General features: G+C 49.3%; 1 protein-coding gene across 1 annotated transcript in view; it reads left to right on the forward strand.

Annotated features, from left to right (window-relative positions):
• The window catches only part of LOC120840601, a 103,994-nt gene that overhangs the window by 71,865 nt on the left and 6,420 nt on the right, over positions 1–25,709 (forward strand). The window contains exon 11 of the mRNA XM_040211180.1: positions 7,763–8,068. Coding sequence (XP_040067114.1) covers positions 7,763–8,068 — 306 coding nt within the window. The remainder of the gene's footprint in view (positions 1–7,762; positions 8,069–25,709) is intronic.

Below are 25,709 nucleotides of genomic sequence, written 5' to 3' on the forward strand. Positions count from 1 at the left end.
TTGAGGAGCACCAGATAATAACAAAGTAGACGATTGACATTACAAAATCTAGCATCCACGCGGGAGGACCAAACGAACGGTTGGTCCTTGCGAAAAAGACATCTTGTGAGACTCACGAGTGCGTTCACTGTGAAAGCTACTTTTTATAGTGGTAAAATGCTCTTGGCAGTCAGTCACCTTACGGCCTAACAATGTCAGCTCTCTGACATTAAAACAATATTTTTTATTCACGTTAAGGCCTGTATTTTGTACGCCTTGCAGGACATTTCCCAAGTTTAGCAAATGTCCCTGAAAGGATTTGCCAAAAAATAATGTCATCAATATAAAAAAATGACGCCAGCACAGCCATAAAGAATCTACGACATCAGGCGCTGTAGGGCTACTAGAGCCGAGGCCAATCCAAAGCAAACCCCTTTTAAACGAAACAAGTCGTCATGGCTTTGTAGTTTGAATTATATATGTTGTCTTTACGAAGCAGGACTTTGTAGTAAGCCGAGGCCATGTCGAGTTTCGAGAAGTGGGGTACTCTCACTAGTGCATAAAGCAGTTCTTTCATGCTTGGCAAAAGGAAGGTTTCTGGAACGATGGCCTTGTTGGTTTCGCGAAGGTCAACACAAAGTAGAACCCAACCAGATCCCTTTTAAATTACAATTGAAAAAACCCACTCCGGCGCATCGATGCACTCAGTGATATCAAGGACTTTCCATGCGGTGAAGTTGTGCTGACTCTGGAGGTTATAAAAATGAAGGCAAGCGACGAAGCTTTAATGCTATGCACTAGATATCAAAGGGCATCTTAACTTCGTGAAGAAACGTTTTGGCGAGGCCTGAACTGTTTTAAGGGCCGAAGGCTGGGACGGCAGCAGAAGGCTGTTCATCTGAGACTGAGCAAGTTTGAAGGGATGGCATAATTAACCCTTCAATGCGCAAGTTCAGAGCCAGTGAGAGAAGTTCCGTGCTCAACCATAGAGGAGAGAAGCCGCGCTTTGCATTTTTGAAAGAACGCTTTGGCGAAGAATTATCCTCGAACTAAAATAGGCCTTCTCGAAAAGTCAAACAGGTTAACGCATCCAACAGGAAGAGCTAGACCCGAAAAGCGCTGCTCGAACAGTCGTCACGACAAAATGAACAGGGATGAGCCAAGGTCAACAAGGAGTTGCAAAGTGATCTGCCCGACTTGAACGCCAATCTGACTTGAGCGGCTTCATTTTCAGCCAAGACGTCAATTACTATTTTGTGAACAGCCGAGCTCGACCGTTTCTGGTGGCATACTTCTTTTAAATGTCCAATTCGCCCGCACAAAAACAAAACATAGCGGCCAGTGTGCTGGTAAACAAGGACATGACCCGGATTGCCAGCGAGAAACGCAAAAAAAACATTTGTGTGATAAATGGCCTCCTAGCAAGAAAAGCGAACGACGACAGTCTCGAGGTGAGGGGTAGTTCCCTTGAGGAGCGCGTAAAGCGTTAACGCTTCTGTGGAACATGCTGCTGGTAAGCGTGCGCGACCTGCTACGAACCTGACTACTACTTATGAGGTCATTTACAGTCCATTCACAATGGCCCAGCTTCAGCAAGGTATACAGCTTTCCGATGCCTTAAGTACCCCAGATTGAACTAAACCATCATCCCAATCCTCTGTAACGTTCCTGAGGCTTATGAACATACAATCTTAGATGAAATTAACCACATTTAATACCAAGGCGAAGTTCCGACCAAGTCAAAAATTCTTGCTCGTGAAACCAATGCCAATGCCCAGCGAGCATTTGCACTACCTCACAAACTTAACACCCATCTCGCTAACATCGGGTGTGTGTGTAAAACTATGAAGGTTATAGTGAACACTCACCTCAGCTGGTTCCTAGAAGACCAACAACTGTTCGCGCCAACGCAGTATGGTTTAAGGTGAGGGTTGTCCATTTATGAAGTTCTCCTACGACTACACGAAGACACGTTAAGCTCAACATCTCCAAAGCGTAGAATCGTGGTTGATGTTGATATACGTAAAGCTTTTGACGATGTTCCTTACGACTTAATTGAGAGCAAGGCTCAGATCCTAGGCATCCATGGACCCGCACACAACTTCGTTGCGGCCTTTCTCCAAGTTAAATGATTTCAAGTGCAGATAGGACAAGCAATCAGCACCAAACATCACAACAAATTCAGGGTCCTTCAAGGATCAGCAATACCCCCGACTTTGTTCAACCAGGCCAAGTTTCAACTATCCCCCAGATTGTCCCAGATCCCGAATCGTGAGAGCGCCGTGTATGCCGATGATGTGACCGTCTGGACACACTCTGAATATGTCAATCAGCAAGAGGAGGCCGGCTTTCCATGCGGCTCTCAATACCATATACGCCTATTCCGAAGAGGTGGGTCTCAGTACGGCCCCGCAGAAGACAGAATATGTCGTTGTACACAGTGGCAGACACACGAAGGCCAAAAAAAAAAAAAAGAAGGAAAAGACAGTATTCGACATTCCTATGGGCCGCCGCCTTATCACAAGGAAGCCGACAATTTGCATCGTAGGCATGCACGTCGGTGAGCACTGTAGGGCCAGTACCTGGTTCAATCGCTCCCTCAGGACAACGAAACAAATACTTCATGGATGGTGTCAGGTGTCCAATCGCACTCAGTGCTTATAATAGCGCGACATGCGCCAATTGGCTCATAATTTCGCGGTCTCAAGATATGTTCCTTATTTCCTACCATCCGATCTGCCGTACGCAAATGAAAACACTGGAGCGACTAAACCATGAAGTGCAACGCAGGGTAACGCGTCGTTCATGCCACACACGCCTTGACACGCTAAAAAGCTGCCGGAATTTTAATGGCCATGATGAACTCCTTAAAACTTAGAAGCACACCCAAGCAACGTGCCTGCGTTTCACCCCGGTAGGTAGGCATACGCTAGCCAACCTGGGTCACGTCGCTGACAAACTACCATTGCTGCCACGATGCTCCCTGCCTTGGGAACGCTCAGTTAATCAAATTCAAACCTCTAGCAAAGCAAATAAAGTTGAAGCAGATTGAAAGGCGCAAGTCACATAAAAAGAAACACCTCTATGGGTAAGCTTCATCATAACCAACAGCGACCAACGCACTATCTATACAGGTACTGCATGCCCCACGGATGGCTCAAGAATTGCCAACATGATGTAGACCAATCGGTGACCATCAGGATCAAATGTTCCACATAATGGAATCCTATCCATTCAGGAACCATAGTCTTCCTAGATTACGCTAGGCATGTAAACGTGACGTGTCATCCCGGCCAGTCAGTCACCGTCACGTCTTTACAGTTCCACAGGCGTCACTGAGGCCCTCCTCCCCCGCAAGATACATATCCATTGCGGTCAGCCAGCTTTGTCTATAAGTACAGTCTCCGGCAATATGAAAGACCCATTGGGAGCGCGTGGCCGAGGCGGTGGCTGGCGTGGGCGCTGCGAACGCTCCGGGCAATTCCATTCTGCTTCGAGGGGAGGACGCTCACTCGGGGCTCAGCACAATCTGATAAGCGCGTTTCGCTTTAGCTGAGCCCGACTGAGCATCCTTTCCTCGAAGCAGATTGGAATTGCCCGTAGTGCTCGCAGCGCCCCCGCCATCCACCGCCTTGGCCACGCGCTCCCAGTGGGTCTTTCATATTGCCGGAGAGTGTACATACTTACGCGTGCTAGGACAAGTCTTCACCATTCCAAGGGTTCCCGGACACGGAGGTGCACCGGAAAAAAAGAAGGCTCATCGCCCTGCGCAACCGCATTTATCCGCCTTGCAATTTCCAGCCTTCACTCACCAACAATTAGACTCTCAGTCAAAAGACGTCAAGAATGAACCCCTTGCCCCAGATTCTACAAACGATATCGCTCGAGCTAAGCATAACTACAAGCTTACCTCTCCGCAACGGTAAGCCCACACCTCTTCCCCCCTTGCCCTTCTCGATCATTTACTCACAGCAGAGCGTTACCCTCCAGACAATCCAAACCGGAACATTGCTTACCGCCTTTTTGTTACAACTTTTCCACCAGAAAGCAGTAACCAGCGGCTGCAACAGTAGCACCAGAGGGGAACTAGCTTCTACATTCAGCACGTATAGGTTGTGCCACGTCACGGCGAACCTGGAGAACCTGGTTTGGTAGTGCCCGTAATACTCCGAACCCCGGACCCCTGCCCTTGCAAGACTTGAGCGAGGAATCAGGCCCAACTCGCATCAGGCGTACGCCTGTCCAGGACAGCTTACGAACGGCGCAGCTCCCATTAAGTTCTGGCAGTCGATGCTCAACATGCTTGAGGACCCGGCAGCTTCCCCGATCGGCGCCCGACTTCAAGTCACAGAGCAAAAGAACACCGCGCTAACGTCCACGCCCCAAAACATCACCAACAGCTCCTGCGCCGCCGTCCCCAAAGGATCGTCGCAATTAAAACGGCAACAGCGTCTATTTTTGATCCTCATACACCCCCATCCCCCCATTAACCAACCAGTGCAGCGCAATAGGTCCGTAAAACCTGGAATTCAACATTTCTTCACTCAATCTACGGTAGAAAACGGCAGCGAAAACTCCTCCAGCAAAATACGTTCTCAAACGCGACCAGAAAACACCGCGGTCACGTTTGGTCTCGCCGGGACTCCTCGTGACGCGAAGCAACACGATGATTCAAGCGCTCGTAGCGAGCCTACAAGGTAATGAATAGGCTCGCCTGGAGTTAGAAAACGCCGGCGATGCAGTGGCGCCCACTGATAAGTTTGCTAGTTGTAGCAAACTGATGAGCCAAGGAAACGACCGCGATGTAGTAATCGTCCTCCTTGCCTCGTTGCATCTACTCTCTAAAAAAAGCCCGTGCGTCTGCATTCCCGTACAACACTCGGAGAGCCAATCAGTGCAACTTACGGAGGCAGCTCAGCGAATGATGATGCCGAAACATATGTTTAGACCAAAAAACGCAGACTGAGTTTTGACATTAAGCAATGCAAGCGTGACGTTTTGCATTACTTAATGTCACAACTCAGACTGAGTTTTTTGGTCTAAACATATGTTTCGGCATCGTCATTCGCCGAGCTGCCTCCGTAAGTTGCATGATTGGCTCTCCGAGGGTTGTGCGTGAAAGTAGATGCACAAACTTTTTTTAGAGTGTATGTCCTTGACGGCATTCGTGGGCTCCGGGGCAAGTAGCGTGTGGAAAATACACTGGCCTTAAACTCACAAACAGTGTAGCAGAAAAGTATCGCTTCGCTCCGGAGGGAAATCATTTGCGTTAAACGCAAACAGATACAGGTTAGCCATGCCACTGCCACCAGCCCACCGCTGTGTGGCCCGCTGTTGGCTGGATCGGTTCTGGTGACGTGAAACCGGCAAAGATCATTGCGATGGCTTGTTAAGAAAGACGACGTTCACCGTGCAACATATCGAAGAAGAAAGAGTAGAACATCCTCGTCGCTATGTAATGACAAGCCAACGGAACCGACGAAGAAACGATGCTGAAATCGCTGTTGTCGCTACGCTCATTTCCGCGGGGATTCCGACTCAAGCAGCGAAGGATGGGAATTCCAACCTCGCAACGGTCCGCATGCTCCTGTGTTCGGAGAGCCATCTGTTTTCTCGGCTGTCGGCGGTTTTCGAACGCAGCAACTAAAACTTGTCTCGATCGCTGCCTACGGTGCGCATACGATTGCCTTCAAAGAGCGAATTTTAACTCCCTGGTGCAGGCGATTTCACGCATATGGCGTCGTCGTTGCGTCTCGGTTTTATGTTTCAGTGTACGTTGTGCCACGGCCGCTCGATCAGCACTGCTACCGCTCCCGCGGTGCGTTATTGGAAGCGTGTCAGAAGACCCTTAACCTCTTATAAGAGGATATGTTGACGTAACGAGCGAATGAACGGAACAAAAGATCACGGCGTGAACAGCGCCTCGGCCTCACGAAAGCAGTCCCGTCCCGTCAAATCTAGGACTGTCCTAACAAAAGACGGCTGCATGCCCAGGGCAATATATGCTAGAGCATAAAAAGAACCGTTTCTTCAGGACGTCATCCTATATAGTATACATAAACAATGACACCATTTTGCCAACTGAGCAAATGAAACCAAGACTAGACGAGGTGCCAGAATTCACACAAAACACAACAAAGACGACACGAAATTGCCTAACTGTTGCCTGCTCCGATCTTGGCGAAGGAGTAGCCGGTGTATGCTACAGGCGCCTGTTCTGTTGCAGGTCGCCCTCCTGCTTGACAGTCTACGCAATTTTTATAAGCAGGAAGCTGGGACGTCGCGACGACGTCGAGACTTTCATACGGTTCTACTTGTTTCTGTAGTTTCTAAGACGAACCGCCAGGATCGCTACATTTGAGAGCCAGACACGCCGGTTTCTGCGACGCCATTGGTTGCCGCTGCAGGACCACTTTCAACAATGGGATGGGAAAGGACAGTGGACATACCAAATGTCGACGCGTTTCATTCATCATCCCGGCGTATATGTATAGACCAGGGTTGGCCAGAGCTACATGGGGTAAGCGTCACAGACAAAATGGCAAAAGTTCAGAAAGCCTCAGGGGGAAAAAAAAAAGGGGGGGGGGGGGGGGGGCTAGCTTTATCATGACACGATATGAAGAGAACAGTCTTTTCCAAAGGGGACAGGTACAACTGTCGATTACAACTAATAATATTCGCAGAAGAACGTTTCTTCAAACGCTAAGCAAATATGGATGCATGGTTTGCTAGCCAGCTACTGCCCCTGACGCCGGTTTTTCGTATACGGTTCGAAATTCTTTCCCGAGTGGTAGAGAGGGTCACTGCGCACATTTATGTGTCGAAAGTCATCCATATACACGCAAACTGTAGTTCAAGGCTGCCAAGACTTCGCGCTTTTTTTTTTTTTTTCACTTACATATCTTTTTTTGTTGTTGGCGACAGAAAAAAAGGGGGGGGGGGGGGGGGGGGGGAGGGAGGCAGGCTTATCAGCAAGCCGCGAGCCGCACACGGACCCGCGAAGAGCCGCATTCGGGTCGCGAGCCACAGTTCGGCCACCCCAAAACTATTCCTGAGCTGATTCGAATGCAACGACGTCGAGTGGTGTGTATGGTGATTCTAAGAAGTACACAAACAATTAATACAAAGAGGCAAATCTGCAGTGAATGCTTGGAAATGTCCATGTCTGACATCCGCGTTCTCTTCTCGGGCAGATACTGGCGCGTTCGGTACTTTGAAAGATATTCAAGTAATTATGCTTTACCAGCGCCATCACTTCCCTTGAAGCTGTATACTCGATTTATATATTTCGTACAGAAATTAAAGAAACCTAGTAATTACCTATTGTAAACTCGATTCGTAACAAAACGGGCGTTATAAATTGGTGCTATTTGTGAATACAGCCTGAAAAGAGGTATAGATTTTTTTTTTATTTACATGTACGCTAGTTTAATCCTAGGAAGAAGCATTATTATTATTACTATTATTATTATTATATATAATATTATTATTATTATTATTATTGCTACAGTGTGATTATGACTAAACTAGGAAAATACCTAAACCTAATTGTTTTTAGCTTTGACAGAATTCCGGTGTCAGTCATTATTGTGGGACTACATATCTATATATATCGATCTATGTTTTTGTAGACTGGTTGTAAGTAATACATTTCTGCAAGTCTCTAAACACTTACGAGTAATCATCCCTTACCTTCGAGAATACGGCAGTTTCCTTGTGTGTCCGGAAGATGGATATCCACCGTTGAGACACGGGTGATTCTAACTACAGTCTCTCAACGCAGGTCTTCGTGAGTGATAACGAGGTGCAAGGGAAAGGCTTTTCTGCAACCTACACACAAGTGGAAAAGGATCGTGTGGCGAAACGAGGCAGTGAGCAAAGCATCTACTCCCATGCCGAGTACGGAAACCAGCTTTATGAAAACAACATTGATCGCCATTGGGTCATAAAAGCGCCAGATGGACACGTACGCTTAAGGTTCATTGGTTTTGACATTGAGGCCCACGATTCCTGCGGGTTCGACTACGTCAAGGTCTTCGATGGAGGTGACGAGTCAGCTCCACTTGTCAACATATTCTGCGGAAATCAGGTACGTTTCTTTTACTATAGTGGGTAGGGGCTACGAAAAGGGCTTCAAGAGATCACACACTTCACGAAGTATTCGAGTACAAACAACTAGGATTAATAGGAAGATCTGATTTACGTTGAGGAACCAACCTGCAGACTTTATTGCAATCAAATCAATGAAGAGATTGTGGATCATTAAAAGACGACTGGAAGACGGCTCGAATCATGCAAAATTATCCTCCGTTTCATACTTAATATGCAACGCTGTCAAAGCTGCTTGCGCGAGCACGGCACTTTATCCTGTTGATCATTTGCACACGCTCTCGCGCGAACGAAACAATAGATGAAGCCACACTCTCGCGCCAGTAGCTATGACAGCGTTGCATATTAAGTATGAAACGAAGGATAATCGGCTATAGGATACTTGCAACATATTTACATCAGTTTGCCGACGTTGTTTGGGACTCGCACACTATAGGTATAATATTAACATATTAAAAAGAGTTAATAACAAAGTGTAACAATTTCTTTTAAACGGATGTGGAAGTGTGTTAAGTTTGAAGGTCTGTTCCTTTTGGTTGTGTGCTTTTTGTGCACGCTTTGTGATTGGTTTTTACTCTGCCGAAGGATGCGTAGTACAAACTTTATTCGAGTCAGCTTCGCTTTGAAGCAATCCAGTACTCTTCTATGGGTTTCGACGAAGACGTTTCTCGCGGAGTATCGTATTAAGCGCGAAACACATGTACGGGGAAACCGTCCGATCCGACGTGCGTACTGCCGGAATGGCCTTGAGGGGCGAGGGTGTTCGTAGCACTGGAGAGCGTTGAAAACCCTCGCCTCCGACCGTCGTACTGCCTGCTCGGGCGTCGGATCGGACGGTTTCGTCGCACATGTGTTTCGCGTTTAACAGTCTAAGCTCGTTATAACAGACCTTGATTTTGACCAAGATTTCGGTCTGTTGTAAAAGGAGTATGTTGTATGCAGATATGCAGTTGAGTCAATAGAACATAGAGAAAAACCAACCGAACTTCACAAATCGGTATGTTATATCCAAATGTCTGTTGTAACCAGGTCTGTTATAATGAGCTTAGACTGTACTAGTCGTGCACGACGCAGTCGGCTGGTGTTCCTTTCCTTTTGTACTTTCGCTGCGCATGGAATATTACTCTTAAACGCAGCCCGCAATTAGGAACTGGTGCCCGCTCATGTACGGACTCGAAATGTGCCTGGATCTGGGCATGTGCTCTAACGTGGGATAGGGCACTTGAGCGCACCTCACCATGAGGTACCGCAGCTTGCTTACGTCCGCACTCAGGCTGTGCTGTGTCCAGTTACGTAGGCGGCGAGCGCTCAGTGCTGTGGACTTGAGCAGTACTGGGGTGTTTACGTCATACCTATGACCTCGAGGCCTGAGTGTGTGCTGGTTAGAAAGAAAAAGGGATCCTTCGCGTGCCAGATCGAGGCGCACTCGGCTCTTGCGTCGCGATTGTTACGTCGTCGCTCTTCCTACACTGACAACATGTGAACTGAAATTCTAAATAGCTTTTTCTGGACTACATGAGGGTAAAAAGACAAGTAAACAGCGCGATAGAGTGCCGTGACAACAGTAGAACTCACCTCGGCAGCGGTGTAAGCAGCGGCGTGATGTCCGTTGACGTCCCCGTCGAGAACGACGCAATATACACGTACCTAAAAACAATAAAGATACACTGGAACAGATAGAAGGAAATTATTAAATCTAAACAACGGAAGATTGAGAATACGTTAACGGGGAGATAATGCAATCCGAAGGGAGAGTAGCCGGATACAGAGCGTAGAAATCAAACATTTCCCGGGCGCGCGCTAGGGCACTGGGCAAAACTGCAATATGTCTCTACGGGACTAAGGACAGTTTTGTGATCACGGGTCTATAACATTGGCGACATACACTCCATTAAGCTGTCTAAAGAAAATGTAATGGTCGGCTGTCCATAGCTTTAACACACAGTTTTCTATATATAGCCGGTAAAAGACAATCCGGAGGGCAACGAATACTTGAAAGAATAAAACATCGAGGACGGGGACGGGCACAGGACTTATTTCATTGAGCAACATCATAGAATCGAACAAAGTATAAAACCGCCCCCAGAGGTTTCACCGTTCTCAAGGAAGGAGAAAGGCGTTAAAAGAGAAAGGGAAATTTCCTATCGATTAACACTGTTTCCAAGCAAGGCCGCTTTGCCCACACCAGGTGTGGGCACTGCGCGTGCGCAGGAACCGAATTCGGGAGGAGTGAAGCTTCTGCGTATGCGCACTACCGACAGCAGCGCCACCGCTGTTGTGTCACGTCGGAGAGTTGAATTGGTCTATGAATTTAGAAGTATAAAAAGCGCTGGCGTTACGACGAGCTATCAGTAATCTAGTTATGTCTGGTGCTAGGCGATCTTTGTCATTATCAGGGGTAACGAAGGTGCAGATATATTGTTGTTGACAATCCCAAATGGAAATGTACTATAAATTAAAAAGGTTAAACAACACTAGCGTCACGACGAGGGTTCGGTAATCTAGTCATCTCTGGTGTTAGAAATTCGACCTCTGTCTTCGTCAGGGATAATGAAGGTAAAAAAATGTTATTGGCTAGGGGGGGGGGGGGGGGGGGACAGTCTCCATGGCCAATGATTCAATGATTTTTCTCCAAAATGTGTTGTCGTGCCAGCCCAGTATTCTAGCATCACAGAAATAAGGAGTACAGTCATCGCATGTGCGGCTGTGAACGACAATTGGGTCAAAAGACTCATTTCAAGCATTTGATACTTCCACATTTTGTTCTCTGAGTCGCTGGTTAACGCACTTTCCCGCTTGTTCGACGTACGGACAGCCGCAGCTTAGTGGAATTGCATAAACATTTCTTTCTTCGCACTCTACTATGCTCGTCGTCTTGAATGTTGTTGACCTAGACTGTTTGGGAAAGAGGTAAGGCGAAACTAGCGCGAATCTTTTAGATGAACGGAGAAACTATCTTCTCGATCATGCACGCGGTATTACTTCATTTTTTTCACAATTTGCTCCTTTCCTTCTTCGAGAGGGTTGACATCTTTGAAGTGTGGTTTAATATGTTTGTTTCATCTTATGTGGTTGCTAAATGAAAGAAGCCCTTTTTCCGTCCCCAGCCTCAATGTTTGATTCTTTCAAGTATACGTAACTATTCACCAACACTTTTTTTTTAATTCTTACGGAGCGCAAGTTCGTCTGCTTGTTGCTCAGGGGCTGCGGTGATGTCAGAAAGCCGAGCTCTTATTGGCTGATTGAAAAAATAGTGGGTAGACCTCAAGACATCTATCATTGAGCCCTACCCACTATTCTTTTAATCAGAGCCAATCAAAGCTCGGCCTCGTTAAGACGACACCGCAACTCCTGCGCAAGAAGCAGATGACTTGCTCTCAACATTGAACGGGATGCGCTCGCTCGCTCTAAGCAAGTGCATGTTTGACACCCTTCCAATTTCCTACCTTTTCTTTGCTAAAGAGGGTGCGGTTCTATAGCCTAGGCGACATAAAGCACCGTTGAGCTGGCGAAAGAAAAGTGAATGATCACGAGCTTTAGAGACATGCATCACTCTATAGCCGGCTGAGCCACATTGAAAGGTCGCACACCTATAGCCTAGGTGACATTAAATAACTTTGAATCGTCTAAAGAAAAATTCAATCGTCGGGTGTCTGTAGATTTAGGGCCACACATACCACAATAGCCCGCTAAAGCACGTTGGATAGTCTCGCATTAGTGGCATTCGCATTTCTATTGGTCTCTAAAAAAATGAAATGGTCGCGGGTATATTGTCACAAATGACAGGCGATGAGGCAAGATAAAACGGATTGAACTAAATATTTAACGGGGGCGAACTTGTGCCAGCAACAAAAGAGAACAACACACGTCACACACGTCTAGAAAGCACCAGCGAGCGTCGACGACGGCAGCAGCAAGCGACGCTGCGTCGGCGTAACAGCTGGATATCGCGAGAGAGAATCAGTGTAGGGATCGGCAATGTTGCGCACGACTCTTCATCTACTATGCTTGCCATCTAGAATATTCGACCTAGAATTTTCGGCAAGGAGTTAGGGCGAGTCTGACTAGGCATCATTCTGGCCTCCTTATCTTTTTTTCTCGGGATAAGAGTAGGCGAATCTTTTAGGTGAGCGGAGAGGCTATCTTCTTGAACATGCACGCGGCCATATAACTTTTCAGACATTTTTTTTTCTGTACCCAGCTATATAAATTTGAGTGGTCGACATTCTTTAGCTTTGGAGATATACAGTAGACAGTTTTAGTGGACTGTACGCAAAAGCTTCGCATACGCAAAGAAACTGCGGGTCAGGAGTGCGCACGCTTAGAACACCATAGAAGAGCTAGCATATTGCGTACTCACGCAACGCAAGGGATTTTGTCTTGCGGGCTAGCGGGCTTTGCGGGAAGCTCTCAAGCAGTCTCGAGCCCAGAGAGAGCACCGTTCCAACATGGCGGTTACCACGACTGCCGCAGCATGGGCGGCGAGGTGTTCTAATGAAGATCAGTGTTACGTGAAATCGCGTGGTGTTCAGCTCGGCAATCTTTTTCCGGGACCTACCGCAGTTCGGTCAGATTGCCGTGCAGTTGAAGGGGTGCATAGTGAAGATGTACGCCGCTCAACAATGTGCGTGAACGTTGCTATCTGCTCAATGATAAGCCTCTTCGCGCAGTTCATCGCCGACGGACGAACGACTCTTCAAAAAATCGCGGTCGCCATGCACTGCACATCAGTACGTCATGAATTTCTTCCCGCGATAGCATTAATAGAAGGTGTATTCAACGGTACGATTAACAGGAGCTCTGGGATCGAGTTTTGGCTACGCACTCGCACTGGTAGCCCCTGTACCCTACAGAAAAGCGCGCTTGACCAGGCAGCTGCGGCTTGGCTTTATTTGTAATAAACTGATTAGAAACGTTTTTAATCTTGTATCTCTTTCGAGGGGCATCGCGGCGCTGTAAGCACGCCGAATCGTACGGATCTGGCAAATTAATTGAAGACTATCGTGCGAAATGTTTACTTGGCTACGATAGCGGAACACACAAATAAAATCAGTCCGAGCAGGTAGTTTTTCGCGTACGCTAAACTATTGCGTATTTCGTACGTAAGAGCCAGAAATGCTACACTAAAACAGTATGCTATTCTGTAGTTGGCTATAGAGTGTATTATAGTGTCTTATGGTGGGTATAGAAGACTATAAATGGTGATAGCTCACTATATGATTTTCTATAAACGTCCATAGACAATTTTTGCATGGGAAGGATCATGGAAAGTATTGCCTATAACCGTTAATACTTTTTTTTAGGGGTGTGCGAATACTCGAATTTACGAATACGAATCGAATAGTAAGCTCTCGAATAGTTCGATTCGCGAATCGAATCGTAAGTATTCGGTTACTCGAATATTCGATATATTCGGCGAGCCTAATTGGCGGGGAATATGCGAAGCACATTTTAGTTCTACTGTTCCATCATGGTCTAGCGAACAGGCTCTTAATACACGAAGTTTGAATGCCACGAACCTGATAGCACGCAGGTTTAATTGTGGTCGTAACACAGCCGAATCGTGAAACTAAAACAGTCATTTGTTTGCGCCACTTGCACAGGTTGCACAATGTCTCGAGTCATTTCCTTCACAAGCAAAAGTTCTAGATACACTGGACAGGGATCGGCGACAGCAATTCGCGAGCACAAAACAAAAGCACGCCATCGCGAACCGCGTAACCGCGGCGCGTGGTGGGCGCTAGTCGGCGAGGGCGGCAATCGCGCCACCTCTCGGCCGTAGAACCAACCAATTTCTCTCCTACTTTTGGAGGCGGAATAGAGGTGGCGCCCCGCGCGCTCCGCGTCTAAAGACATATCGAGGGGCTTTATCCGCGTCCACGCCGTCCACGCTTTGTCTTTGTGGCTCTGTTGGCTCTGTCCGCGTCGCTTTGCCGCGCATTCCGCAAATAGGGTTGACCAAGTCCCTCGTGATCGGAAACCAAGCCAAGCTGACGTTTTCTGCTCCCGAATTTCACCTGCATCACCTGTCGGAAAACGTGGTCCGCCGGATCTGCTTTCGGTCGGGGGCGGCATGAGTGAGCGAACGAAAAGTGCCATTTGGAAACATTTCGTGAAGAACTCTGCCCAAGAGGCGACGTGCAAAAGCTGCGAAACGAAACTTCGAACCCCATCGAGTACGACGACGCCACTAGCGAACCATCTCAAGAACAAGCATTTTTCCTTGCACAGCGTGTTTATGAGAGACAGCGGGAAGCAAGGAAGACCGGACGTTGCACAGCCGCTCATCAAAAGTGCGCTGAAGTCGGGCAAGGGCCTATCGCTACGCGAAAGAACGGCGATAACCACCAGGATTGCCCGAATGCTGGCGCTCGACCTTCAGCCGTACAGCTGTGTTGAAAATCGAGGTTTCAAGGAGCTGATGAACCACATGGAGCCGATGTACAAGATACCCAGCCGCACGACGTTTTCGAGGACAATCATCCCGGAGTTGTACGGAGACACAGTCAAGGCTGTCAAGGAGAGGATACATGCGGACTTCCAGGAAGGCATAGAGTCGATTTCGTTTACAAGTGACATCTGGACATCGAGGTCTAACCAAAGTTACATCAGCCTCACCTGCCACTATTTAACTTGCAACTTCGAGATGAGAAGCTTCGCGTTGGAAAACCGGCATGTGCCCGAAAGCCACACAGCTTGCAACATTCAGGAGCACCTGCAAGTAATGATAGATAACTGGGAGCTGCCTATTCAGAAAGTGCCAGTCTATGTGGTGACGGGCAATGCACGAAATTTTCGTGCAGCCCTTAGAGGCATTTCTTGTGTCCCAATGCAGTGCATGGGCCATACACTGCAACTAGCTATTAAAGATGCCAAGGAAGAAACAGCAGGAGTTCCCACTGTTCTCAAGAAGTGCCGCGCTATTGTTGGCCATTATAAACACAGCGCCCAAGCTGCGGCAAGACTGCAGGATTGTCAACGACGGATGGAGCTATCCGTTTTGGAGCTTATTCAGAACGTTGAAACAAGATGGAACAGTGAACATGACATGCTCTCGCGTCTTCTGCAGCTGAAAGAAGCCGTCTGTTTAGAACTTGCCACCTCTGAGACAACTGTGCCCAACCTGACACCACAGGAGTGGAAAGCAGTGGCTGGGCTTGTCAAAGCCCTTGAACCAATTGCATCGGCAACCACAGAGCTTAGTGGCCAGAAGTATGCAACTTTGTCGTCAGTAGTACCATTTCTCTATGGAACACAAATGGTCCTGAAAGACTGCATTGCAGCAGATGATGAGACCTCAGAGTTTGCAAGAAACTTGCTGAAGAGCATGAGAACAAGGTTTCCAGGGCAGAACGAGCAAAAGGAGTATGTGTTGGCAACTGCCTGTGACCCAAGGTTTAAGAAACTTTTTTGTGCTCAAACGTTCCAGGAAACAAAGCTCTTGGAGCTTGCAAGAACTGAATTGCAGAGCTCTCCAGGGGCAGCATCAAGCGACTGTATTGAAACATCAACGTCTACAGCTAACACGGAGCGCATCACCAGTATCTGGGACAGCATTGAGAAGCTGGCAACGTCATCAGAAAGAAAACACTCCTCCCAAACAGCCAACATCGAGGAGTTTCAGCGGTACCTTCGAGAGCCCACTTGCAGTAAGGACGAAGACCCTCTAACATTCTGGAAAGAAACAGGCAAGCAACACTTCCCAGGACTGTACAAGATGGCCATGAAGTACATGGGCATTCCAGCAACAAGTGTACCAAGCGAAAAGTTGTTTTCGACGGCTGGCAACATTGTTACGGCCCGGAGGGAGAATCTGACCCCTGATCACGTGCAACAGCTGCTTTTCTTGCATGAGAACTTGTAAATATTTGAGCTCCTGTTTAATAAATTTGTTATTCGATATTCGATTCGATATTCGGCTTTTTTTTCTTGATTCGATTCGGTATTCGATTCGAGACTTACTATTCGGTATTCGCACACCCCTACTTTTTTTTATTTCGTTCATAAAAAAGAAGACGTAAAAGCAATACCTTCTTTTTAAGAATTCTGCGATAATTCGGAGCGAAAACACACATACTTTTTTTACATGAAATAATAAATAAAACCGACGGTGAAAAACAGTACCAGAATATTCACTATCCAAGAGTTGCTATCTCTCTCCATTTTTTGTATTTATTTATTTCAGGTAATCAGTCAGAACCGCATTCACTCATCACACACATCTTAATGGTTATCATTATTCATTGTTTATTTTTGCAACATAATATTCATTTTTTTTATCAAAATGGATATTTTGCACCCCAATAAAGACGTTAACGGGCGAACAGAAAACCCTTCATGAGCCAGTGGCTTCGTTGAGAGATGGAACTCTTGATAAATACAAATGTATGGAGGATAAACTGATTCTAACACAAAACCCTATGATTACATTTTCACCGTTTTGTTCGCGTACGTTCCGATATATAAAAAAAAAAGAATAGTCATAAAATTTCGTACATGTTAAAGGTATCAATAGGATCAAATCACCGCCGAAAGTAAATTCGAGTATTACCACCTCAAACAACAATCAACTGATACCTCTTAACATATTTCGAGAAGCTTCGGGAAGTCCCTTGTGACCGCCGAAAGAGAGCACAACAAATATCTGTGTGAACTGATTCTGTGTAAGCTACTCAGGCCACCTTATGCTAACTAGAGTGGGAACGTCGATTACCTCGAACGATACATGAAGCTTTCGCACAAGGTAATTTCACGCATGATCCTGCGCCTGTTCGCTTTTGCTTGGTGTTTCTTAAATGGAAAAATTTTCGAAATGTGATTCCATTATAACTAATAATGTTGTCTAAAAGTGTCCAATAAAGAAAGCTTATAATCTCTGCTCATTGTTCTTCTCACAGAGGTATTCTCGCATAATTCACCGAATACGCAATTACGGGATTGGCTCCTGAATACGGGTTTATGAGCACCCGCCGATAAAGTCCGCAAAGGCGTTGATGATTGATTGCTTTAAACAGGCGAGCGAAATCTTGTAATTAAAAAAAGAGAGAAAACAAAGAGGGGGTCTCGTCTCTTACCGGGTGACGAACGAATACAAGAATAATGACCCATAGGAATGTCGCCTCTTCAAATTTTACCAAGAACAGAAACGGCAGCTGTTGTCCGCACAACGATTAGTATTGGAGAGGTAACCCGGGTCATATTCCACACAAAAACCAAAACAAAAGATCACAATGCCCAAGTACGACTAGAAAGACAAGGAGAAACGAACGACAGCGACAAGGCTCAAACCCATGCAGCATGCTCGCGATGGTACCTTTGGCAGGCATTCAGTCGTTCGGTGCTCGCGAAAAAAAAGCACGAGAGCATGATTGCAAGCCTGCCGAAGATGCCCTCGCGTGCATGATGCTCGTGTTTGAGCGTAGCCTCCTTTATTCTACAAATCCTGTCAAATCACAAAACACTGGTTTGAGGCTTGCCGCTGTACTTTGGTTCTGCTTGTCGCGCTAGTAAGAGTCTGGCTTTAACAGACAAGAGCCACAAGGAGGTTTCGTGCTCCTTCGAGGCTAAAAGAAAAGCTGTCGCCGGCAAAACGCGACCGACGGGTGGTTTGGGCAGTGTGGGTCGGATGGGCCCAGGCCTTCGCAGCTGTCGCCGCCACGCTCACTAGCGGCATCATCAGCCATAAATGGGATAACGAGGGTGGTTTCTTGCACCGTAGGATCATCGGCGGGCTTAGGAAGGGAGCGCGCGAAAAGATACAAGGGCAGTGTGAATATATCGGCGTGAGCCACTTGCTCTTGCGCCTGCATCACTCATCGCGTTTGAAAATTGCAAATGACAATCTCATTCTATTTCGATATGCAAACTTGCTGTGCTTTTTGCGACGTTGAACAACTAGCGCACTGCGCGCAGAGCCGCCGAAGCAACGTTATAAAACCGGAAAGATGGTTGACATGCATTTTATTTGATTCTGCTTAGGTATATTATATGTGAGTAGCCTTTTATGTCAATAGCCGTAAAGTGACGCTGACAATTAAACCTGCGTGAAGCCCCTAACTTTTTTTGCACGTGTAAAGGAGTGAGTGCTCACGCAATACATTAGCAATAATATACACAAGGACAAATTTCTGACAATACACTGTATAAGTTGACTGGCCCTACTTTTAACATGCGTCTACTCTACAACGCTGAGAAAGCTGCTGGAACGTGTGTATCTAACTTTAGCGTTTATTCGCACGTGCGCGCGCCAGTAATCTTGGCAGCATTGTACGACAAATGTGAAACGCACTATAGTTCACTGTATACCTTGAGGGCACTGCAGTTGAAAGATATTCCGCGCACGTTTCACTTCCAAAATGCCGCAGTGATCATAACTCGAGCTGCGTACCACTCAAGATTAGCACTGCATGTCACGCTTGAAGCAAACTCCAATATAAGTGAATTAAAGAGACGCAGCGTCATGGGCGTAAAAAGCTCGCGCTTGCAGCCTTTCCGCTTAGTTCATCCTAAGGCGAGAAGCAGAGCAACGACGCGACGATGGGAACAAAAACCTAATCCAAGTCACTGTCATCACACATCAAACAAAAGGCAGGCTGTTCGCAGCGTGATACGAGCATGCTTGCCTCAGAAGATATACACTCTGAACATGTTTGCAAGGAGTTTTTGCATGGGCATTGTGACACTGCCATACAATAAGGGAGAAACACGCCTCGGGCAGTCTCGGTAGACTGTCTTTCTTCTAATGACGTATAAGCTGTGTGGCTGGAGCCATCTAAATTAGCTCATCTAAGGCGAAAAGTCGCGGAGCAACAGCCACACCAGCAATGAAAAATCCGAACGTAACGAGAAGTTTATTGTGAATCTGAGGAATGTACGAAAATACCACTCCGGCGCAAAGTCGAAGAATAAAAAAAAACTCCTGAAACAATTATATAATTTTTATTCCTAGCGCTCGAAAACGGAGCACAACAAGCTAGAGTTAAGACCCGTGACGGTCTTAAGAAATAGGAGAGGTATCCCATCCTTACAACCAAGCGTTTTTCACTTATATCTCCTGGGCAAGTATAGTTTCTAACTTGCATCAAAATTAGCTCAAAAGTTTCGAAACGGTCATATGTTGGGGTATAACTAAAATTTCTCGCGCTCTCAGGAAGAAATCTGAGAGATATGGGACCTTTATCATGTCTTCGTAGTGAACATGCAAAAAATCGATACTCGATTTCGATAATGTTCAATAACCTGTTCTCACACAAGGTTATTTTATGAGCGTGTACTTATTAGTTTTATATGGTTCGGCAGGGGTAATGGCATTTTTGTCTTTACAAATGATAATTTGACGAAGTAAGTTAATTTTATTCAGTACATCGGATTGATGACTTATGCCTAAACTAAAGTTAGCAAAATTAGTTATATTATTCAAATTGCAACTTGTACTGATTATGGAGATTAGTTTATGATCGCGAGAAGGATCGAAAGTTAGAATTATAAACAGACTGTTCATGTCCGCTTTAAGGATCTATTCACGCGGCGCACATTCTCCATCTACGAGCGTTTGCAGAAATGAGATTTCGCGCAATCGGCTAATTCACACTTATAGTTTACGCGTGAGAAATATGCCGTATCGATTCAGGGGATGTTTCGCCAAACCGTGTCGTCTGCACCCGGAATATCAAACGTTTCGCAGAAAATGCTGCGAAGTACGCACTGTGCAAAGAGGCAGTCTGCTTTATTAATATAACTTGATAATCTTCGTCGTCAAAGATTTGGCTCGCTCGATTTGCTAGGCCTGCCAAACCGCGGAAAGATCTCGAACGTCAGAGAAGACACGAATAAACTTGATGTATCTTTAAAAGTGATTTAACCGCTAGAAGACCAATAATTCCCAGCATTTATATGCAGTGCTTGCACTCGTCGCGAATGCTGAGGTATCCGCACCGCGCCGCCAACCAGTACCGCTCGTAATGGGGTACCCACACGAAGGAGAAATCCGCACCTTTCCTCCGCGGAGCGCGCATCACGTGCGACATACGTCATCCCTTTTTGACGCCTCGCGGCGCCGTTCTCCCGTTCTCCTCTGTGGCGGAGGCGCGGAGGCTTCGTACTCTTAGCATGAGAGCTCCGCAGGTTCACGCGGCGGAGCCGGGGACGGAGTTTCCCGAGTTGTTCACTTCACGACATCCGTCCGCTAAGTTCTCCTTCGTGTGCATACCCCATATGGGGTATCCACACGAAGGACAAATTCGCTCCTTTCCTCCGGGGATCGCGCATCACGTGAGACATACGTCATCCCTTTTTGACGCCTCGCGGCGCCGTTCTCCCGTTCTCCTCTGTGGCGGAGGCGCGGAGGCTTCGTACTCTTAGCATGAGAGCTCCGCAGGTGCACGCGGCGGAGCCGGAGACGGAGTTTCCCGAGTTGTTCACTTCACGACATCCGTCCGCTAAGTTCTCCTTCGTGTGCATACCCCATATGGGGTATCCACACGAAGGACAAATTCGCTCCTTTCCTCCGCGGATCGCGCATCACGTGAGACATTCGTCATCCCTTTTTGACGCCTCGCGGCGCCGTTCTCCCGTTCTCCTCTGTGGCGGAGGCGCGGAGGCTTCGTACTCTTAGCATGAGAGCTCCGCAGGTGCACGCGGCGGAGCCGGAGACGGAGTTTCCCGAGTTGTTCACTTCACGACATCCGTCCCCGGAGTTCTCCTTCGTGTGCATACCCCATATGGGGTATCCACACGAAGGAAAAATTCGCTCCTTTCCTCCGCGGATCGCGCATCACGTGAGACATTCGTCATCCCTTTTTGACGCCTCGCGGCGCCGTTCTCCCGTTCTCCTCTGTGGCGGAGGCGCGGAGGCTTCGTACTCTTAGCATGAGAGCTCCGCAGGTGCACGCGGCGGAGCCGGAGACGGAGTTTCCCGAGTTGTTCACTTCACGACATCCGTCCGCTAAGTTCTCCTTCGTGTGCATACCCCATATGGGGTATCCACACGAAGGACAAATTCGCTCCTTTCCTCCGCGGATCGCGCATCACGTGAGACATTCGTCATCCCTTTTTGACGCCTCGCGGCGCCGTTCTCCCGTTCTCCTCTGTGGCGGAGGCGCGGAGGCTTCGTACTCTTAGCATGAGAGCTCCGCAGGTGCACGCGGCGGAGCCGGAGACGGAGTTTCCCGAGTTGTTCACTTCACGACATCCTTCCGCTAAGTTCTCCTTCGTGTGCATACCCCATATGGGGTATCCACACGAAGGACAAATTCGCTCCTTTCCTCCGCGGATCGCGCATCACGTGAGACATTCGTCATCCCTTTTTGACGCCTCGCGGCGCCGTTCTCCCGTTCTCCTCTGTGGCGGAGGCGCGGAAGCTTCGTACTCTTAGCATGAGAGCTCCGCAGGTTCACGCGGCGGAGCCGGAGACGGAGTTTCCCGAGTTGTTCACTTCACGACATCCGTCCGCTAAGTTCTCCTTCGTGTGCATACCCCATATGGGGTATCCACACGAAGGACAAATTCGCTCCTTTCCTCCGCGGATCGCGCATCACGTGAGACATTCGTCATCCCTTTTTGACGCCTCGCGGCGCCGTTCTCCCGTTCTCCTCTGTGGCGGAGGCGCGGAGGCTTCGTACTCTTAGCATGAGAGCTCCGCAGGTGCACGCGGCGGAGCCGGAGACGGAGTTTCCCGAGTTGTTCACTTCACGACATCCGTCCCCGGAGTTCTCCTTCGTGTGCATACCCCATATGGGGTATCCACACGAAGGACAAATTCGCTCCTTTCCTCCGCGGATCGCGCATCACGTGAGACATTCGTCATCCCTTTTTGACGCCTCGCGGCGCCGTTCTCCCGTTCTCCTCTGTGGCGGAGGCGCGGAGGCTTCGTACTCTTAGCATGAGAGCTCCGCAGGTGCACGCGGCGGAGCCGGAGACGGAGTTTCCCGAGTTGTTCACTTCACGACATCCGTCCGCTAAGTTCTCCTTCGTGTGCATACCCCATATGGGGTATCCACACGAAGGACAAATTCGCTCCTTTCCTCCGCGGATCGCGCATCACGTGAGACATTCGTCATCCCTTTTTGACGCCTCGCGGCGCCGTTCTCCCGTTCTCCTCTGTGGCGGAGGCGCGGAGGCTTCGTACTCTTAGCATGAGAGCTCCGCAGGTGCACGCGGCGGAGCCGGAGACGGAGTTTCCCGAGTTGTTCACTTCACGACATCCGTCCGCTAAGTTCTCCTTCGTGTGCATACCCCATATGGGGTATCCACACGAAGGACAAATTCGCTCCTTTCCTCCGCGGATCGCGCATCACGTGAGACATTCGTCATCCCTTTTTGACGCCTCGCGGCGCCGTTCTCCCGTTCTCCTCTGTGGCGGAGGCGCGGAAGCTTCGTACTCTTAGCATGAGAGCTCCGCAGGTTCACGCGGCGGAGCCGGAGACGGAGTTTCCCGAGTTGTTCACTTCACGACATCCGTCCGCTAAGTTCTCCTTCGTGTGCATACCCCATATGGGGTATCCACACGAAGGACAAATTCGCTCCTTTCCTCCGCGGATCGCGCATCACGTGAGACATTCGTCATCCCTTTTTGACGCCTCGCGGCGCCGTTCTCCCGTTCTCCTCTGTGGCGGAGGCGCGGAGGCTTCGTACTCTTAGCATGAGAGCTCCGCAGGTGCACGCGGCGGAGCCGGAGACGGAGTTTCCCGAGTTGTTCACTTCACGACATCCGTCCGCTAAGTTCTCCTTCGTGTGCATACCCCATATGGGGTATCCACACGAAGGACAAATTCGCTCCTTTCCTCCGCGGATCGCGCATCACGTGAGACATTCGTCATCCCTTTTTGACGCCTCGCGGCGCCGTTCTCCCGTTCTCCTCTGTGGCGGAGGCGCGGAAGCTTCGTACTCTTAGCATGAGAGCTCCGCAGGTTCACGCGGCGGAGCCGGAGACGGAGTTTCCCGAGTTGTTCACTTCACGACATCCGTCCGCTAAGTTCTCCTTCGTGTGCATACCCCATATGGGGTATCCACACGAAGGACAAATTCGCTCCTTTCCTCCGCGGATCGCGCATCACGTGAGACATTCGTCATCCCTTTTTGACGCCTCGCGGCGCCGTTCTCCCGTTCTCCTCTGTGGCGGAGGCGCGGAGGCTTCGTACTCTTAGCATGAGAGCTCCGCAGGTGCACGCGGCGGAGCCGGAGACGGAGTTTCCCGAGTTGTTCACTTCACGACATCCGTCCGCTAAGTTCTCCTTCGTGTGCATACCCCATATGGGGTATCCACACGAAGGACAAATTCGCTCCTTTCCTCCGCGGATCGCGCATCACGTGAGACATTCGTCATCCCTTTTTGACGCCTCGCGGCGCCGTTCTCCCGTTCTCCTCTGTGGCGGAGGCGCGGAAGCTTCGTACTCTTAGCATGAGAGCTCCGCAGGTTCACGCGGCGGAGCCGGAGACGGAGTTTCCCGAGTTGTTCACTTCACGACATCCGTCCGCTAAGTTCTCCTTCGTGTGCATACCCCATATGGGGTATCCACACGAAGGACAAATTCGCTCCTTTCCTCCGCGGATCGCGCATCACGTGAGACATTCGTCATCCCTTTTTGACGCCTCGCGGCGCCGTTCTCCCGTTCTCCTCTGTGGCGGAGGCGCGGAGGCTTCGTACTCTTAGCATGAGAGCTCCGCAGGTGCACGCGGCGGAGCCGGAGACGGAGTTTCCCGAGTTGTTCACTTCACGACATCCGTCCGCTAAGTTCTCCTTCGTGTGCATACCCCATATGGGGTATCCACACGAAGGACAAATTCGCTCCTTTCCTCCGCGGATCGCGCATCACGTGAGACATTCGTCATCCCTTTTTGACGCCTCGCGGCGCCGTTCTCCCGTTCTCCTCTGTGGCGGAGGCGCGGAGGCTTCGTACTCTTAGCATGAGAGCTCCGCAGGTGCACGCGGCGGAGCCGGAGACGGAGTTTCCCGAGTTGTTCACTTCACGACATCCGTCCGCTAAGTTCTCCTTCGTGTGCATACCCCATATGGGGTATCCACACGAAGGACAAATTCGCTCCTTTCCTCCGCGGATCGCGCATCACGTGAGACATTCGTCATCCCTTTTTGACGCCTCGCGGCGCCGTTCTCCCGTTCTCCTCTGTGGCGGAGGCGCGGAGGCTTCGTACTCTTAGCATGAGAGCTCCGCAGGTGCACGCGGCGGAGCCGGAGACGGAGTTTCCCGAGTTGTTCACTTCACGACATCCGTCCCCGGAGTTCTCCTTCGTGTGCATACCCCATATGGGGTATCCACACGAAGGACAAATTCGCTCCTTTCCTCCGCGGATCGCGCATCACGTGAGACATTCGTCATCCCTTTTTGACGCCTCGCGGCGCCGTTCTCCCGTTCTCCTCTGTGGCGGAGGCGCGGAGGCTTCGTACTCTTAGCATGAGAGCTCCGCAGGTGCACGCGGCGGAGCCGGAGACGGAGTTTCCCGAGTTGTTCACTTCACGACATCCGTCCGCTAAGTTCTCCTTCGTGTGCATACCCCATATGGGGTATCCACACGAAGGACAAATTCGCTCCTTTCCTCCGCGGATCGCGCATCACGTGAGACATTCGTCATCCCTTTTTGACGCCTCGCGGCGCCGTTCTCCCGTTCTCCTCTGTGGCGGAGGCGCGGAGGCTTCGTACTCTTAGCATGAGAGCTCCGCAGGTGCACGCGGCGGAGCCGGAGACGGAGTTTCCCGAGTTGTTCACTTCACGACATCCGTCCGCTAAGTTCTCCTTCGTGTGCATACCCCATATGGGGTATCCACACGAAGGACAAATTCGCTCCTTTCCTCCGCGGATCGCGCATCACGTGAGACATTCGTCATCCCTTTTTGACGCCTCGCGGCGCCGTTCTCCCGTTCTCCTCTGTGGCGGAGGCGCGGAGGCTTCGTACTCTTAGCATGAGAGCTCCGCAGGTGCACGCGGCGGAGCCGGAGACGGAGTTTCCCGAGTTGTTCACTTCACGACATCCGTCCGCTAAGTTCTCCTTCGTGTGCATACCCCATATGGGGTATCCACACGAAGGACAAATTCGCTCCTTTCCTCCGCGGATCGCGCATCACGTGAGACATTCGTCATCCCTTTTTGACGCCTCGCGGCGCCGTTCTCCCGTTCTCCTCTGTGGCGGAGGCGCGGAAGCTTCGTACTCTTAGCATGAGAGCTCCGTAGGTTCACGCGGCGGAGCCGGAGACGGAGTTTCCCGAGTTGTTCACTTCACGACATCCGTCCGCTAAGTTCTCCTTCGTGTGCATACCCCATATGGGGTATCCACACGAAGGACAAATTCGCTCCTTTCCTCCGCGGATCGCGCATCACGTGAGACATTCGTCATCCCTTTTTGACGCCTCGCGGCGCCGTTCTCCCGTTCTCCTCTGTGGCGGAGGCGCGGAAGCTTCGTACTCTTAGCATGAGAGCTCCGCAGGTTCACGCGGCGGAGCCGGAGACGGAGTTTCCCGAGTTGTTCACTTCACGACATCCGTCCGCTAAGTTCTCCTTCGTGTGCATACCCCATATGGGGTATCCACACGAAGGACAAATTCGCTCCTTTCCTCCGCGGATCGCGCATCACGTGAGACATTCGTCATCCCTTTTTGACGCCTCGCGGCG

Source organism: Ixodes scapularis, unplaced genomic scaffold (assembly GCF_016920785.2).
Source record: "Ixodes scapularis isolate PalLabHiFi unplaced genomic scaffold, ASM1692078v2 PGA_scaffold3__209_contigs__length_174095766, whole genome shotgun sequence".
Taxonomy (NCBI): domain Eukaryota; kingdom Metazoa; phylum Arthropoda; class Arachnida; order Ixodida; family Ixodidae; genus Ixodes; species Ixodes scapularis.